The 16,749-nt window shown below is 36.7% G+C and overlaps 1 protein-coding gene across 3 annotated transcripts; it reads left to right on the top strand.

Annotated features, from left to right (window-relative positions):
- Positions 1–219: 219 nt before the first annotated feature.
- LOC127625208 (SWI/SNF-related matrix-associated actin-dependent regulator of chromatin subfamily B member 1-A-like) lies at positions 220–15,004 on the top strand. 3 transcript variants are annotated; one of them, XM_052100345.1, is made up of 9 exons: positions 220–318; positions 734–845; positions 1,031–1,160; positions 1,643–1,780; positions 4,968–5,095; positions 6,981–7,147; positions 7,868–8,058; positions 13,032–13,163; positions 14,336–15,004. In XM_052100345.1, exons 1-9 carry the CDS (start codon positions 235–237, stop codon positions 14,373–14,375), a joined length of 1,122 nt encoding a protein of 373 aa, XP_051956305.1. In that variant the 5' UTR covers positions 220–234; the 3' UTR covers positions 14,376–15,004. The 3 variants fall into 3 exon arrangements, with proteins under 3 accessions (XP_051956305.1, XP_051956307.1, XP_051956308.1); XM_052100347.1 differs by having other exon boundaries at positions 1,052–1,160; positions 14,336–15,002; XM_052100348.1 differs by lacking the exons at positions 13,032–13,163; positions 14,336–15,004 and adding an exon at positions 12,472–13,022.
- The last annotated feature ends 1,745 nt before the right edge of the window (positions 15,005–16,749 follow it).

The following is a 16,749-nucleotide window of genomic DNA, read 5'->3' on the forward strand; positions in this document are numbered from 1 at the left end:
AATATTAAAATATAATGTCTAATTAATTTCTCTTGTATAAGGAGAACTGATTAGCTAACACACCATACGACGTATTTATAGCAACTGTAACTTCACACATTTCTATAGCCGAGGCATCGTCCAGCCGTAGGCTGATCTGCAAGCCTGCAGACCTGCGCCCCAATGCATGAGCTCTTCCCACCTTTTCTCTTTCTTTAGTGCGCATGCGCTGTGCCGCTTATTGTGTTCGCAAAGATGGCGTTGAGTAAAACGTTTGGACAAAAACCAATAAAATTTCAACTTGAGCAAGATGAGAACTTTTACATGATTGGTTCAGAGGTATGTATTATGTCTCGCGGAGAATTACGCGAATGTTTACATCTCGTTGGCATTAATGTAGCCCCTACGTGAACCCTAAACATCATCATCGTTGACCTCTCTTTGTTGATCCTTGCCTGTTAAAGATGCCAATACCGGTATATTGAATGAATGAATGATTAAATGATTAATACAGTTTATAGACATTATCGATCTTTCTATATAGTAAACCAAAAGTCTATCCAATTTATACAAGTCAGATTTAAAAGTTCAATTGTATATTCAGGCCAAACAAGTTGGGAAATGAGGTTACTGTTTTATCAGTTTGTTCTTAAAATGCTACGAAAACAGTTTTAAGTCTCCGGTAACTTTAACTTGATTACAACATGCAAGAATTTTTTTTTTCTGTAAATTTGTACATACTTTTGTTGTTTAGGTCGGCAACTACCTGCGTATGTTCAGAGGCTCTCTGTATAAGCGGTACCCGTCACTATGGAGACGCCTCGCATCCGTTGATGAGAGGAAAAAGATCGTAGCATCATCGCACGGTAAGTGATTCCTTTCCCTTTAAATGATCACCCCAACCTCTTAGGTCCAGAAAATAGCTGCAAGTATAAGGTTGCAAACACTCCAGAATTGATGCATGCTTTTGACATCAAGATTAGACAGAAATAGTGTCATCGTCCAGCTTCTGTAGCCTACAGTAGTTTGTGCAGTGTTCTTTTTGTGTTAGATCATGGTTACGCAACTTTAGCCACCAGTGTGACCCTGCTGAAGGCGTCGGAGTGTGAGGAGATCTTCGAGGGGAACGATGAGAAGTACAAGGCTGTGTCCATCAGCACAGAGCCTCCGGCTTATCTCAGGTAAGGAGCCACCTGATGGGCATTATTTACTGCACTTTTTCATTTTATTGAAATTTTGGACACTTCAGAGATCACCTTAAGTGATAATAAACACACTTTAAACTGATGTAGTAGTACAAAGTTTTTTCTAGATAGGTTTGTCAGGTTTTATTGCCATTTAGACACTTCTAGGATTACTGTAATTAATAGAGTTTATTGATGGACTGATATCGGCCAAACTGATTCATCAGTTATTTGGCCATTTTGAGATTGACTTCATTGCCCGACATCCATGCCTGCTTGGATTTTTTATATTTAGTCCTTAAATATAGTATAGATTAAATTTGGTGTATATCTAAATTTATTAACATTACATTTATTTTTTCATATGAAAATATTTTACATTTTGAAGTGACATCATTTTTAGCTGATCATATAGCTTAAATGATATTGTGTTTGTGTAGTTTATGTTGATGCATCTCATATATATCTAAAAAAATTAGGGAGCAGAAGGCGAAAAAGAACAGTCAGTGGGTGCCTACCCTGCCCAACAGCTCCCATCATCTGGACGCAGTGCCTTGCTCCACCACTATCAACCGAAATCGAATGGGACGTGAAAAGAAGAGAACCTTTCCATTATGGTGAGTGCATTAGAAGTAGTTGTAAACCTTTATTGTCCATTCAAAGGGCATTTTTTGTTGCAGCATCTGATGACAAACATTTATCCACATACAAAAACATACTGTACATGCATTATGCAAAAAATTATATAATACAGATAATAAAACTAACAACTTTAAATTGCATACCTGAAGGAAGAAATTCTAAGTGAAGAACATGGGTAGAATCATTGAAGATACTCAAAGCATTCTTAAAGTCATGGTTCACCCAAAAAAATGAAAATTCTCTTCATTTACTCACCATCATGCTATCCCAGATGTGTATGGCTTTCTTCTGCTGAACACAAGCAAAGATTTTTAGAAAAAAATCTTAGCTCTGTAAGTCCATTTAATGCAAGCAAATGGTGCCCAGAACTTTGAAGCTCCAAAAAGCACATAAAGGCAGCGTGTAAGTAAACCATACAACTCCGGTGGTTAAACCCATATCTTCGGAAGTGATATTTATGGTGTGGGTAAAAAGATAAAACTTTAAATCCTATTTTGACTATAAATGTCCACTTTCACTTCCACATTCTTCTTTTGTTTTTGGTAATTCACATTTTTCATGCATATCGCCACCTACTGGGCAGGGAGTATGTAATAGTGATTGGTTTCTCACCCACACCTATAATATTGCTTCTGAAACTTGGATTTAACCACTGGAATAGTAAGGATTACTTTTAAGTGCTTTTTAGAGTTTCAAAGTTCTGGCCTCCATTCACTTGCATTGTATGGATCTGCAGAGCTGAGATTTTTTTTTTTTGTTAAAATCTTTGTTTGTGTCCTGCAGAAGAAAGAAAGTCCTACACATCTGGGATGGCATAAAGGTAAATAATGTGATAATTTTCATTTTTGGGTGAACTGTTCTTTTAAAGGGTAACTAAACCCCTGCTCAGTGTCTGACTCCACCCACTAGCAATATTTGAAAAATGCTGGAAAAGTGGGCAGACACCAGCAGGGACGAAACGAGGGCTGGACTGAGCGGGGGGGGGGGCATGCACCTGAGACCCGTAGTGACGGATTAATTGACAGCTGCTGTCAGACTCTAAAATGGAGAGTGACTGGAGTGGTAATTTTCTCCAGGAGTATTACTATTATGTTATTATTATTACACACACGGTCGCAAGACGACATGTACATGAATCTGATGAGTTTTATCGAGTTGATGTCAATAGCGCGCGCTCTGTAGGCATATTCATATTTTGCCGCTATGTGAAAAAATCCAGCAAATGCGCCGGCGCGTTTGTCTACCCCAGAGGATTAACTTTAGCCTAACCATAAATTGTGATTCAAATATATATGATCACTCACCTCAAGACGCCGCTGCGGTGGTGGAGTCCATGCAGGAGGAGCAGCGTTTGGCACTGCGTCGCTTTTCAGCGCGAGCTGTTTGGAGAAGCCCATTTCCACCTCCATTGCGTTGGAGAAGCAATCCCGCGTAAAATGCAGTTTACACACTCCTACAGCTCTAGGCGGGAACTCGCGGTCTCCAGGCCAAGGACATGCAACCACTGGCGCCTAATTTCCAAGTCTGCTGGAAAGCTATACAGTCCAGCAGTGCTGTTGCAACCAGCAACACTACACCTACGTACCATCCTGACCACTGTACTAAATACAGATAATCTACGCTAACTTGAAGCTATCCTAACTGACCTTAATACTATGCTACTAACTAACTATGCTTCTAACAATACTACACTAACATATATGCTAATTAACTACCTAGACTACACTAAATAATCTAAATAACTATATAAATGCTATGCTAAATAGATGCTAAATTACTCTGTCCTGATCGTTTTCAATACTCGCAATTCCAACTCCTGACTCGCTACAGTGGTTTTGACGAAACGAGATGGTTTTTATACTGCCATGGGCGTGGTAGCTCGTACCAAGGGCGTGGTGAGCTGGAACCTGCTTACGGTTACGTCACGAAGTACCGCAACAGCCAATAGGAAAATTCAACTGCAGTAGCCACCGTTCAACCTGAAGAGGGCAGCACTCAGACATTTTTACACCATATATTGTAGAATTAAAACACTTTAAATACAAATGTCAAAAAAATTACTCGAATCAATGACCAGTACTAATAAAGCCCCATTCTTACAGATCATTAACTAAAAAAAGTTGGTTTAGGGTTTAGTTACCTTTTAAGAACCCATTTCGCACATAAAGCAGACATCTTGGATGTACTGCACCTGGAATATTTGACCCCAATTTCACAAATTCCTGCAGCTTTGATCTACTTTTAACATTCATTCCATAAAACTAAAAGTGCTAATTATTTTTGCAATTTTCTTAGGTGGTGCTAGTGGCACAGAAAGAGTGCTCTCCATCTTTTAATGTAAATGCAGTTAAGAAATGTAAAACTCTGTGTATAATTTTGAGCTCTGGTTTAATATAACAGATGTTGTTATCAGGGCAACATCAAGCCAAACGATGTTTACAAAGGATGGAACAAAACCAAATCTGTGAGTGGTTTCAGTTCAGCAGATGAATCAGCAGTCCAAAGCACTGGCTTATTTTTGCTCTCATGTTCATTCGGTCATGTTGTTTATCGTTGGCAGAATCTTTTCTGGTGATGTTACTAAAAGCAAATGTTCCTTATTGACTAAATTTTCTTTGGATGTGCTCAAGTTAAAATTTCTAAATGCTTAAAAGGACCCCCTTTTTAACACTAATCAGACAGACTCAGTTGTGGTGTTTGGTCCTTAATTGACCCTACATCTTGCCATGCTAAGAGGCTGTCCTCCTGGGATATTTACCCTAAGTTATGGTCCTAACATTATTATCAACATCCCTTCACAAGGCTTTGGTAAATGTCATAGATTGGCTTTCAGTGAGATAGAGTTCAGACTGGAATGCTGCCAACCAGCTGTTGGTTTCAAGCACTGCTCCAATGTGGCCAAAACAACTTCTAATGATTAATTAGTTTGTCATTACTTACAAGACAAGTGTTCTAAATCCTTCACATAATCACATATGTGTGTTTGTTAAACATACAGGCATTTTGTATGTCAGAAAAGGGCACATAAGTTCTCATAGGACATGAAGGACGAATCAAGCAGGCTGTTGTTTAGAATTAAAGCTCTGGTGTGGATATGCTGTGCACATGGTGCTCAGTGATTATGTGGGTTGATATGTTATTCTGCTTTCCTTCAATGCACAGTTTTGACGACCATGACCCTGCAGTCATCCATGAAAATGCTTCCCAAGCAGAGGTCCTGGTGCCCATCCGCCTAGATATGGAGATTGATGGGCAGAAACTCAGAGATGCCTTCACCTGGAACATGAATGGTAAGGGAACAGAATTAAAAAATTGTTTGGTATTGTCTTTTTACTTTAAGTTTAAAAAAATACTGTAGACATTTTAAGAAATTCTTACAAAAAGCATAAGTAGTGTCATCTGATGTGTAGGACTGACTTTCTTCTGCTGAACACAGAAGATTTTTAGAAAAATATCTCCGCTCTGTAGGTCCATTGAATGCAAGTGAATGGTGACCAGAAATGTGAAGCTCAAAACAACACAAAATTCAGCATAAAAGTAATCCATAAGACTCCAGTGGTTAAATCCATGTCTTGAGAAGCGATATGATTGATGAGAAGCAATTGTGAGAGACAGATCAATATTTAAAAGCATTTTTACTATAAATGCCCACTTTCACTGGTCCTCCTAATTGCTCTCTCCTAAGAGTTCTTCTTCTTTTGTTTTTGGTAATTCACATTTTTGGTGCATATCACCACCACCTCTCGGGCAGGGAGGAGAAATTATGGTAAAAAAAAAACAACTTAAAAATGTATCCGTTTCTCACTCATACCTATAATATTACTTCTAATGATATAGATTTAAAGGATAAGTTCACCAAAAAATTAAAATTCTCTCATGATTTACTTACCTTTAAGCCATCCCAGATGTGTATGACTTTCCTTCTTCAGCAGAAGAAGATTTTATAAGCAGATTTCAGCTCAGTTTGTCCATAAAATGCATGTAAATGGGTGCCATCAGTCTGCTGGCTTTGATGGTCCAAAATGCTTTTTTTAGGCAGCATAAAAGTAATCCACATGACTCTAGTCAATCAATTAATGTCTTCTGTAGCAAACCGATTTGTTGTAAGAAACAAATCGATAATTAAAATGTTTGTAACCTTAAATTGTTGCTTCTACTCTTGTGTGACATTCGTTCCTCTGTTGTATACATAGTGCGTGCTTCCGACTTCTAGCATGAACGCGCATTGCGCTCACATCACTGATGCGCCGACTGCTGGCAGGAAGTGATTTTTTTAAAGTTAAATGTAAACAAATTTTTTTCAACCCTATCGATTTGCTTTAGAGGACATTAATTGATCAACTGGAGACATGTGGATTAATTTTATGCTGCCTAAATATGCCTTTTGGACCATCAAACAGCCAGCAGCCTGATGGCACCCATTTACATACATTGTATGGACAAACTGAGCTGAAATCTGCTTATAAAAATCTTCCCTTCAGTTTTGCTGAAGAAGGAAAGTCATACACATCTGGGATGGCTTAAAGGTATGTAAATCATGAGAGAATGTTTTTGGGTGAACAAACCCTTTAACCACTGGAGTCTTATAGATTACTTTTATGCTGCCTTTTATGTTCTTTTTGGAGCTTCAAAGTTTTTGCCACCATTCACTTGCATTGATGGACAGAAAAACGTACACATGTGGGATGGCATTAGGGTAAGTAAATGATGCGAGATTTTTCATTTTTGTGTGAACTAATCCTTTAAGGCTCAATTTTAGTTTTTCTATTTATAGGCTTCTTTGATATTTTGCCATGTGCATTGTGTTTATGACAATTAAACATGTTACCCTCCTATTCTAATTACTATAATGCAAAAACAATTCTCATTCTCATTACTGCAGTGGGATTGATTTGAAATCATTGTATTACAGATATTTTTTTCCATTTCAGAAATGTAATGATTGAGGGGGAATTTTTGTTATGTTAATAATGTGACAAAGGAATACAGTCTTAATTGGTTATGTCATTTTGTATTATTATTATTATTATCAATGTTTTATTTTCCACTTTGGTTGTGACCTGGACATGTTTTTGCTAGATTCTAAACTAAAAAAAATAATAAAGCAGTATGTTGAAAGAATCCATGCTAATCACATTAGAACATGTGTCACTCTGTCTGTTTTTGCATTTCCAGAGAAGCTTATGACTCCAGAGATGTTTGCTGAGATCCTTTGTGATGACCTGGACCTCAATCCTCTCACCTTCGTCCCTGCAATCGCCTCTGCCATTAGACAGCAGATCGAGTCCTACCCCACCGACAGCATTCTGGATGAGCAGATGGATCAGAGGGTCATCATCAAGGTGTCCTTACAGTGATATCCAAAAGTGATGAGGGATTTTCTACAGAATTTGTAAAGTTGGTTTTAGAAATACAAAAACATAGTCCTTAATAATGCACGTCAGGCTAGCAGCACACAAGTAGCATTTTTGCAGAATGAAAAGGAGTTTTGTGGCTTTAAGTCCATGTTTATTAGATTTTACCCATTTATTAGCCAGCTATATTTTAGTTTACTCCTAAAAGATGAGAAAATTCAATTTTAGCAGTCTTTCTCTTTCGAGACATCGTCAAAAATATTCTCTGCAATGAATATATTCGATAGACTTATCTTGCACTTGGGCATATATATTTAGTTCAATAAAATGCTCTCTAGAATTTCCGTCCTCCTAATACCACGTGCCACTGACTAGCAGGTAGCAAATCATGGTTCCATGTAAACCAATGGCGATTTTCGATGAAAAAAGAGCTTCTTTAACTTCCTGTTGCAGTAGAACATACATCAACACAGGAAAGGACATGCTTGTAATACATGTTCATGCTGTCTTTAAGGCCAGATAAACAGTCATGACCTGCACTTTGTCTACTTTGCTGATTCCCCATGTCCTTAATTGACCAAAACTTGATTAATGCTTGTTTGGAAACTGTCTCTCTATGTTGAAAATGAGCTAACCATAACTAATGTGGGTGATTCTGTCGCTGACCTGCATTGGATTTGACTTTCCGGTCCATGTTTGTGCTTTCAGCTAAACATTCACGTAGGAAACATCTCTCTGGTGGATCAGTTTGAGTGGGATATGTCAGAGAAGGAGAACTCTCCGGAATCGTTTGCTTTGAAGCTCTGCTCTGAGTTGGGCCTCGGAGGAGAATTTGTCACCACTATTGCCTACAGCATCCGCGGACAGCTCACCTGGCACCAGAGGACGTACGCCTTCAGGTGGGCGACACACAAACATACCTTAACGCCAACAGCTACTTGCAGACTGGCAAATGGTGTTAAGGTTCATACATTTCAGCCTTTACTATTGACAGATAATCCATGCGCTTCAACCCTCACTCGGCAGCGTTCAGGTTCAGGGTGCCAGTCCCCACCCCTGGTCTAATTTAATGCTAGTTAAATGGTTTTTGATGCATAAACCTCTCCAGAACCACTGGATCATTCCCCAAGAGTCATTTTGATGTGATGAAATGATCGCATGTAAGACTTATATAAACAATAAGATGGATGTAAGGGAAGTTCATCTGTGTTTTTCTGTTTTCCTGTGGAGTGATGATTTGTTCTTGAAAAGTTATAGATCTGCATATCACCAGAAACCTTGCTGTCAGAAGTTAGAAATAAATAATATTCCCCTCAAAAAAGCCTATTTACAATTAGATAAAAGTGAAAATGACACATAATACATCACTGGACGTAACAGGGACAGCATGTTTTTTAATTAATGCATCGCTATATACCCCTTGACACCAAGGAATTGAATATCTTTTTTTTTTATTTATTTTTTTATTGATATTTAATTTTTCTTGTTTTTTTTTTTTGCCTCAAATTCAACTGAGCAATCAGAGAGAACATGTCTAGGTCATGTGCCCAGAGCCAGAATTAAAATGGACAGTGATCTGTTAAAATTATTGGTCTCAGAGCAAAATAAGTTAATTTAAATACTCTAAAGCGAGAACAAAGTAGCAGAGCAAAGAGAAGTGAAATAGCAATTGCAGTTGTTGACAAATTGGATATATTTTTATATCAATGCATTTCATACTTTGTGAGAATAGTTTTAATAGTTTAGCAATAGTTGTTTTATTGGATTGCTATTTATTTTTTCTTCTTTTGTTCTATTAAGACAAGCAAAGAAATGAAACCAAAGCAATACAGAAGCCTTGTCAGACGGCATGAAACTTGAGCAATTATTAGGCGTTCTTCAACCGTCTTTTTGTCCTATACTTGAATTTGTTTGCCTGTATCCTATGTGTCTCTAGACACGTCGGGGACTAATTCCATTTAAAAGAATGATTTGCATCAATTTAATGTCATATCAAGTGGATTGTATATTCATTCCTGTTTATTACATGGTAACATAAACAAGCACTCTTGTTTCAGGGTATCTGCGGGTCCTTAAAAAGTCTTAAATATCTTAAATAAATTACAAGAAGTCTTACATTTTGTTTGCTGAGGTCTTAAATTTTGGGCCGTGAATAGAGGAGATGCTTAAAACAGCAGAATCTGCGCGAGTCAAAATCATCTCTCTCTCACTCTCTCTCCTGCATCCGTCATTTAGCAGCTGATGCTTGAGTTTAGTGTGAGCACGCACAGGGTAGTGCCTTTTTACTGAACTTATGATGTTATACATGTATAAACCTTCATAAACATGTTTATCCGACATGCAATTGGCGTTATTTTGCATCTCTAACACTAGCTTAGTTTCCATCCACTTTTCGCGCTATTTTTTAAAACATTTGCCGTCTTCTGCCTGTTTCCATTCAAATAGGCTTTTATCAATAAAAATTGTGTGCGTGATGACATCATGCCTAAAAAACACTTTGTCGCATAAGAAATCTAACCTTATGCCATTTCCATACAGAAATGTGTGTTTATCTCTAATTTGCCTCCTAGATGTCCCTCATTATTTCCTCTGAAGTTTTGGTAAAATGGTGAGAGTATTGAGACAATTCATTGAAATTAGCCAGCTTATTGTCATTTTAATTTCACAAATAAAAGCAATCAGAAGAGGAGGAATTGCAATCAAAAGGGAGACCTAGGGGAGAAAAAGGGTAATTTATTTAATTTAATACAGGGAATTTTGACAGCATTTATTCAAATGTAAACAAACAATCATTTTATAGAATTGGGCTGTGAGTGTTCCAAAAAAGCACTTGTGTTTTCCTCCTAGTATCGTGTATTTATTTTTCATTTAAAACATCATAGAGTTTATGCACATAGAGTTTATGCACTAGAGTTAAAAGGAAAAATATTATGTAGACACTTGTAACATTTTAGCGATAATTCGCGTTTCCATCAGCTTTATTTTGATGCGCTAAAACTTTATCGCAAATAATCGTTGAATTGAAACGTAGTTAGTGTCGCTCCTGCTTATAATCGACAAAGCGGTCAATGTTACAATTTGCAAGCACGCGAGGTTGGAGCGGTCATTTGATGCCTTTCAAATCGTTGCACTTCCTTATTTTACACTACCTTTAACAATAATTGTAAAGCTAACAGAACTACTCATCTGCAGAGTTACACCTGTTATATCGCTCATCTCCATCTCTCTAGATCTAGGGCTGCCAACGCAATTGACACCGTTCTCACGCTCTCATGCCAGATGTCCCTTTTCTCAGGCAGTGATAACGCCACGGAGCAAAGAGTACACTGACAGGGCAAGACAAAGCAGCCTGCATGATGCTGCGAGTTATTCAGACCAATCAGGGGGAAAGCAGCAGCATAGCGTCTCCTCTTTCATAATGTAATCTGTTAACATTTACAATAGAACTTGTCAACTTTAAACGGCCATTTTTTATTTGAGATATTTCACTCAAAAATGAAAATTGTCATCACTTACTTACCTTCATGCTGTTGCAAACCTGTATGACTTTCTTATTTCAGTGGATATCAAAAGGAGATATTAGGGAGTTTCAGTCACCGTTCACTTACATTGAATGAAAAACTAGATGTAGTGACCGTGAATTGAGACTGAGACTAAACGTTTTGCTTAACATCTCCTTTTTTTTGTTCCATGGCAGAGAAACTCATTCAGACTTAAGGGTGAGCAGTGATGACAGAAATACAATTTTTAAGTGAACTGCCATTAAACCCTTAAAGTATTTGTCAAATGTATCTGCCAAGAAAAAACATATAAAATGTTATTCAGCACATGCTAGACCTTTTTCACAGCAGCGCCATCTTTGATTTTTTAATGACAATGACAACAAGGCTGTGCGGGATAGACGTAGAGTCTCTTTGATGAGATGTACTGCAGTTTAAAGTGTTTTTGGATCGTTCCGTGTACAAAACATTGAACAAATATCTTCTACTGGACACTCAGTAGACAAAAAACTCCAGACAACATGAGTTGTGGAAAATCAGATGGGATATTGGAGCTTTTTACAGATTTACACCATGCATGCCAATGAAGAAATGGTAAGTCTGTCACTCACAGCCTCATTTCCATTAAAAAATCAAACATGGCGCTACTGTGAATAAGGTCTATAGACCAGTCCTCTTATTTACAAAAATGTCAGCGCATGTGCAGTAAGTGGTGGGAGAAAGCCCACTGAATGTTGGGTTAGATTTGACAGATTAGAGGATTAAACGAAAGTATGACACAAATCCATCCTAAATACAAACATATTCTTAGCGATACAATTACTATAATGATTACTGATAATGAGTTTATAACAAACATGTAATCATGTTCGCTATTTATTGCATTATGCTGCAAAGTGTTGAGTTGAAATGATCTCCTCAGTCCAGTCAGCTCTGTTGATGATCTTGAAGCCACAGCAGTCAACGAGAGTCCTCGGAATACTTTTTCAACAATGTAATCTGATAAAAATTGACTTTTTACGCATGGTTTTTGCCACCACTTTCGTGTTTGACATAAGCGGTGACATTGCCAAAGCATTGGTCTAATGCGTCATATCTTGCTAGAAAGCAAGTGACTAAAGAGAAGGGTCACAATATAGGCTGCATGCATTCATAATGATTTCATCATCTTGAGTTTGAATGTTGTATTAACTTAGTAACACATAAATGCACAATAACGTTTAAAAAAACATGTCCAGAGACATTCAAGTAGCCTCAGGGCTCTTAAATTTCATTCCTTTGAACCTGCAGATACCCTGTGTTTATGCCACTCAATTGAGACCATTCTTAATTTGGTGTGGACCATCCACTTAATCAATACAGACTCCTTTACTGTTCATAGTGCCATAAATTTGTTTGTTGTGTTCACTCTTTCCTCAATTTGTAACTTAAATGTTTTACACATTCATAGCATTTGTTTCGTTCTTTTGCCCTATTCAAAACAGACCATGTTGGAAGATATTCTTATATGTTTCATTGTTCTGTCACTCTAATCTTGCATGGCTTGCAGCCTTACTTTTGCCCATTTAGGGGTGGCAATTTGTTGGGGCTTGACCTGTTAGCATTACATTTTCATCATGAGATCTTAAGTTAAGAAATCTCTTAATACAATGCACTATTTTAACTAAAGGTTTCCCTCAATTTAAAGGGTTTCTTGCAGTGTTGCACTTATAGTTTTTGTTTTGTTTTCTTTGTGAATAACTTCATCATTGCTTTTTTGCTTTGCTATATAACCTTCTAATTGTTTGCTTCTCCCACTGTCTGTTCCAATAGGTCTGATTTCAGGTCAATATGCTTCAAAATTACTTCACCTTCTCTCCCTCTTACCCCCCACGTTTCATACCCTGGGAAGCTGAGTACTTTTCATCTTTTATGTTATAATATGTTACTTTTGCAGTGATCATCTCTGTATATTGACATTATTTTCCTTTGATAATGTCTAATGCAATTTTCCTCCTAAAAGGTCAAGCATTTATAGCCAATCGTGTTTTTTGTTTTGTAATAACCGTGCAATTATACATAAAAACAAATCTTAAACAGAAACAGCATAATTCTAGTTACACCAAATAATTTGAAGTGATATGTTGTTTGAGTTGATTCCTTTCTTATGATTACCCTCTTTGCATGCGCTATCATTGCATGTCTTTATTGATTTCTGATTATAATTAAAGCATAAGGTCATTGTGGATGATAATTTAAATGGATTTCATTTGCAAAAGTTCACATTTGTGCCTTAAGGAGGGTTGTCAGTGAAGCTTCATTGGTAGTCCATTATGTTTAAGGGATTTTACTGTCCATTCCTGACTCTGTGGTCCTGATATCATTTCCTGCAGTGAGAACCCTTTACCTACCGTGGAGATTGCCATTCGTAACACAGGTGATGCTGACCAGTGGTGCCCTCTACTGGAGACCCTGACAGACGCAGAGATGGAGAAGAAGATCAGGGACCAAGACAGAAACACAAGGTGAGAAACATGCTCTAGTTATGAAACAAAAGGAATAGTCTCCTATCACCTACTTGACAACAAACTGTGGGCTTTTTTCTTTAACTTACATAATGCAGTTTTATTCATTGCTGTTAACAGACGGGCAGCCTGTCAGCCTTTATTTTCTGGCCTGCGGCAAAGTTATGATCAAGGGTCACATGGTCACGGAAATATTCCTGTAATTTTTAAATTAAAATAGTGTTTTTTAGGCCTGAAAATGTCTTGTATATAGTTTTTAACATACAATATGTACATATTACATTTATATAACTTCTTTATGCAAGCTATTACTTCTCAAAGGAATTTTGAAACTTCTACATTGCAGCACTTATAGAAAATTATTGCCTCTTAAAGGTGCAATATGTAATATATTTACTGTACTAAAGAATAAAATTATCATACGTTATCAGAGATTTAGGAAACATGCTAAGTTGAAATACTGGCTTCTCCGAAAACAATGCTACAGTCAGTGTATTCTACATCGAAATGCCCGTTCCGGACCAGAATTTCTGTTTGTGTTTTGGCCTGTGTGATCCTGCCCACTGCTCATTTCCCAATAGTATTTCGACTTCCCGGAGTGCCAGATTTGAAACAAGTTAGCGAGCATGCACAGCACGCTGCAGCCTAGAAAGCCAGCAATGCATCTTGCTAACTGACAGAATTATAAAAAAATCTGCATAAGCTGGTTTATAATTTGCAAACAATAAAAAAATTGCAAACGTATACATTAGCGGATCAACTTACAGTGTAAGGCTCATTGATTTGCCATTGTCAGTTTGCTCATTCCTGTTGCGTGTCCTAAACCTGGCAAACCGTGTGAGCTTCGAGTCTGAGAAGGAAGGGGGACGACTCTCTAATAACTAAAATATTATGCCACTGTCGAAATCACTGAGATCACATTATTTTCCCCATTCTGATGGTTGGTGTGAACATTAACTGAAGCTACAGACTCATATCTGCATGATTTTATGCATTGCACTTCTGCCACACGATTGGCTGATTAGATAATTGCATGAATACGTAGGTGTACAGGTGTTCCTAATAAAGTGGTCACTGAGTGTATAGTGGCTTTTTTCATCTTTTTGCTTTTTAAATAAAAGTGGAGTATGTCTGGTTTAGACATTTATAATATGGTTTTCTCATTTTCACAGACGTATGCGACGACTTGCCAACACCGCCCCCGCCTGGTAGAGAATTAACATAGTTGGTGCTGCCACTCAATAAGCTTAGTCTCTGAATGGGCCCTGGGGTTGTTGGAAGCCTTTGCACAGATACACACAGCACTCTGCATAACATTCCTCCGGCCTTCTGACCTCTTCAATTTACAACAGCATCACACACTCTCTAGAGACACCAGGACTCTCAACTCTGATCTGGCATCAGCCAGACTTCACAGTGCCCAAAGGTTCAGCTCGGACTTCACTGATCATCAGTCAGATCTTATTAGAATGTCTGTCATTGCAGTTTCTCTGGTCTGCAGATATAGACTGATCAATTACTCTGGTTGTAACAGGACATTGTTGAGAACGTTAAAGGTGCTAATGCATACAATGAACTTGACTTTCTTTTTATAAAATAAAGAAAATAGAGAATTGTTTGTCTATGGTTCTCTGTTTTTCCATTTTTGTTTTCACAAGTAAATTGTGTCCAAAATCACTTGGGAAATTGTTTCTATTTTTTTATTTTTCTAATCTAATGCATTACAAATTATATTATCGATATAATGATAAACACATAAACAATACTTTTACAGCATTTATTAATTTTAGTTAATGTTAATTTCAACATATACATATTTAAATCCAAATGTTGTATTTGTTAACATGAGTAAATGCACAATGAACTAAAAATGTACAATTGTATTTGTATTAAATAACATTAACAAAGATTAATGAATGATGTAAAAAAAATATATATATTGTTATTGGTTTGTTAATGATACATAATGCATTAACTACATTTAATGAATGGAACATTATTGTGAAGAGTTTCTTTTTTTTTTTTTTTATTAAATCCTATCACTTTATATCCAGGCTTATATTAGAACTTCATTTACAATGAAAGTAAACATTTAATTACATTAAAAAAAATTAAGAACACTATTTTAAGTTTTTATCATTTTTGTCTGTGCATTAGCTCATCACCTAAATCTGTCCTCCTTACTGCATATGTCATGCAAAAGATCCATTCAGTCCAGTTTCCAGAGACTTCTTTTGAAATGTGAGTCAATGTGTCTTTAAATGTTATGGAAACTGGAAGCAGTTCAAACAAAACCTTGAAATCCCTCATTAACCGATGCCTGTGATAGATTATATTCTCACAAAATCTTTTGGCAATCTATCACAGCATATGTATTTGGTTTTACTATAGAGAATGGAAATACAATAGAAATAGAGTAGTTCCAGCCCCATCACAAGTCCTTTTTTAAGTGCTTATGCAACTCACAAATTTTCTATTGTTTGCTAAAAGGTGACTTGAGGACATACTAATATAGAGGGGTGTTATTAACAGGATGCCAAAAGTTTATAAAGCTCTTAAAGCAAGCACTAACAAGCACTGTTCATTCAGTCATTTAGTATGTTATTATTTGTGTTCACTGAACTCTAAATGGGATATCTAATATTTATCATTTACAGTGCAGATGCATGGAAATGGCCATCTCGATGTCAATGAGACCAGGAGTGCAATTTTACCTGATGATATGTGCCAACTTCCTTACAATCAGTTCAGAAACCACAACTTTGGAAAACAGTGTTGTTTATACTTTGTAAAACTTGTAATGTTTTATTACACGTTTGCTTTCCATTGTAAAGGCATTTTTGTTTTGGACTTGACCACTAAGTAAAGATACTGAAATCCCTGTGATAAATCTGGTTGTAATAAAAGACTGAAGAATAACAAGAAAAACACCGTTATAAAATATTAGTTTTTAGTCATAACTAAGTGTAACAAAAAACACTATTATAACATTATTTTAAAGAAAAAATACATCATGAAGCTCCATGCAAGTAGTCCATTAGTCACAATTAAATTGTGCAACAGACCTATAAGTTATCTTTTAATGGGATAGTTCTCCCCAAAATTCTATATCTTTTACTTATCCTCATGTCATTCCAAATATGTATTTTTGTTCCATGGACCACAAAAGGAGATTCATGTTCATGCTGCTCTTTTCCAGACAATGAATGTGGTGACTAACCCCCCCGCCCCAAAAAAAGCACCATAAAAGTACCTTAAAAGTGCACTATATGTTCCAAGTCCTCTGAACAGACCGAAATTTAAAGGGAAAGTTCACCCAAAATGAAAATTCTGTCATCATTTACTCACACTCATGTCACTCCAAACCTGTATACATTGCTTTTTGCTGTGGAACACAAAAATAGATATTAAGTGTAGAAATGTAGAAGATTTTAACTGTTTTCATCCATACAATGAAAGTAAATGGGGTCTAAAACTACATTGAACCCCAATGACTTTCAATGTATGGACAAAAATAAAACTTTTCAAAATATTTTGTTTTGTGTTCCTCAAAAGAAAGTAATGCATACTTATACAGGTTTTGAGC

This window comes from Xyrauchen texanus, chromosome 31 (assembly GCF_025860055.1).
Source record: "Xyrauchen texanus isolate HMW12.3.18 chromosome 31, RBS_HiC_50CHRs, whole genome shotgun sequence".
NCBI lineage: Eukaryota > Metazoa > Chordata > Actinopteri > Cypriniformes > Catostomidae > Xyrauchen > Xyrauchen texanus.

Bases quoted from the DNA above. Each gene is read 5' to 3' on its own strand.
- LOC127625208 (XM_052100345.1), top strand. From the start codon at position 235: ATGGCGTTGAGTAAAACGTTTGGACAAAAACCAATAAAATTTCAACTT. The intron at 846-1,030 runs GTAAGTGATTCC...TTTTTGTGTTAG, and splicing joins GATCGTAGCATCATCGCACG to ATCATGGTTACGCAACTTTA. The intron at 1,781-4,967 runs GTGAGTGCATTA...TTCAATGCACAG, and splicing joins AAGAGAACCTTTCCATTATG to TTTTGACGACCATGACCCTG.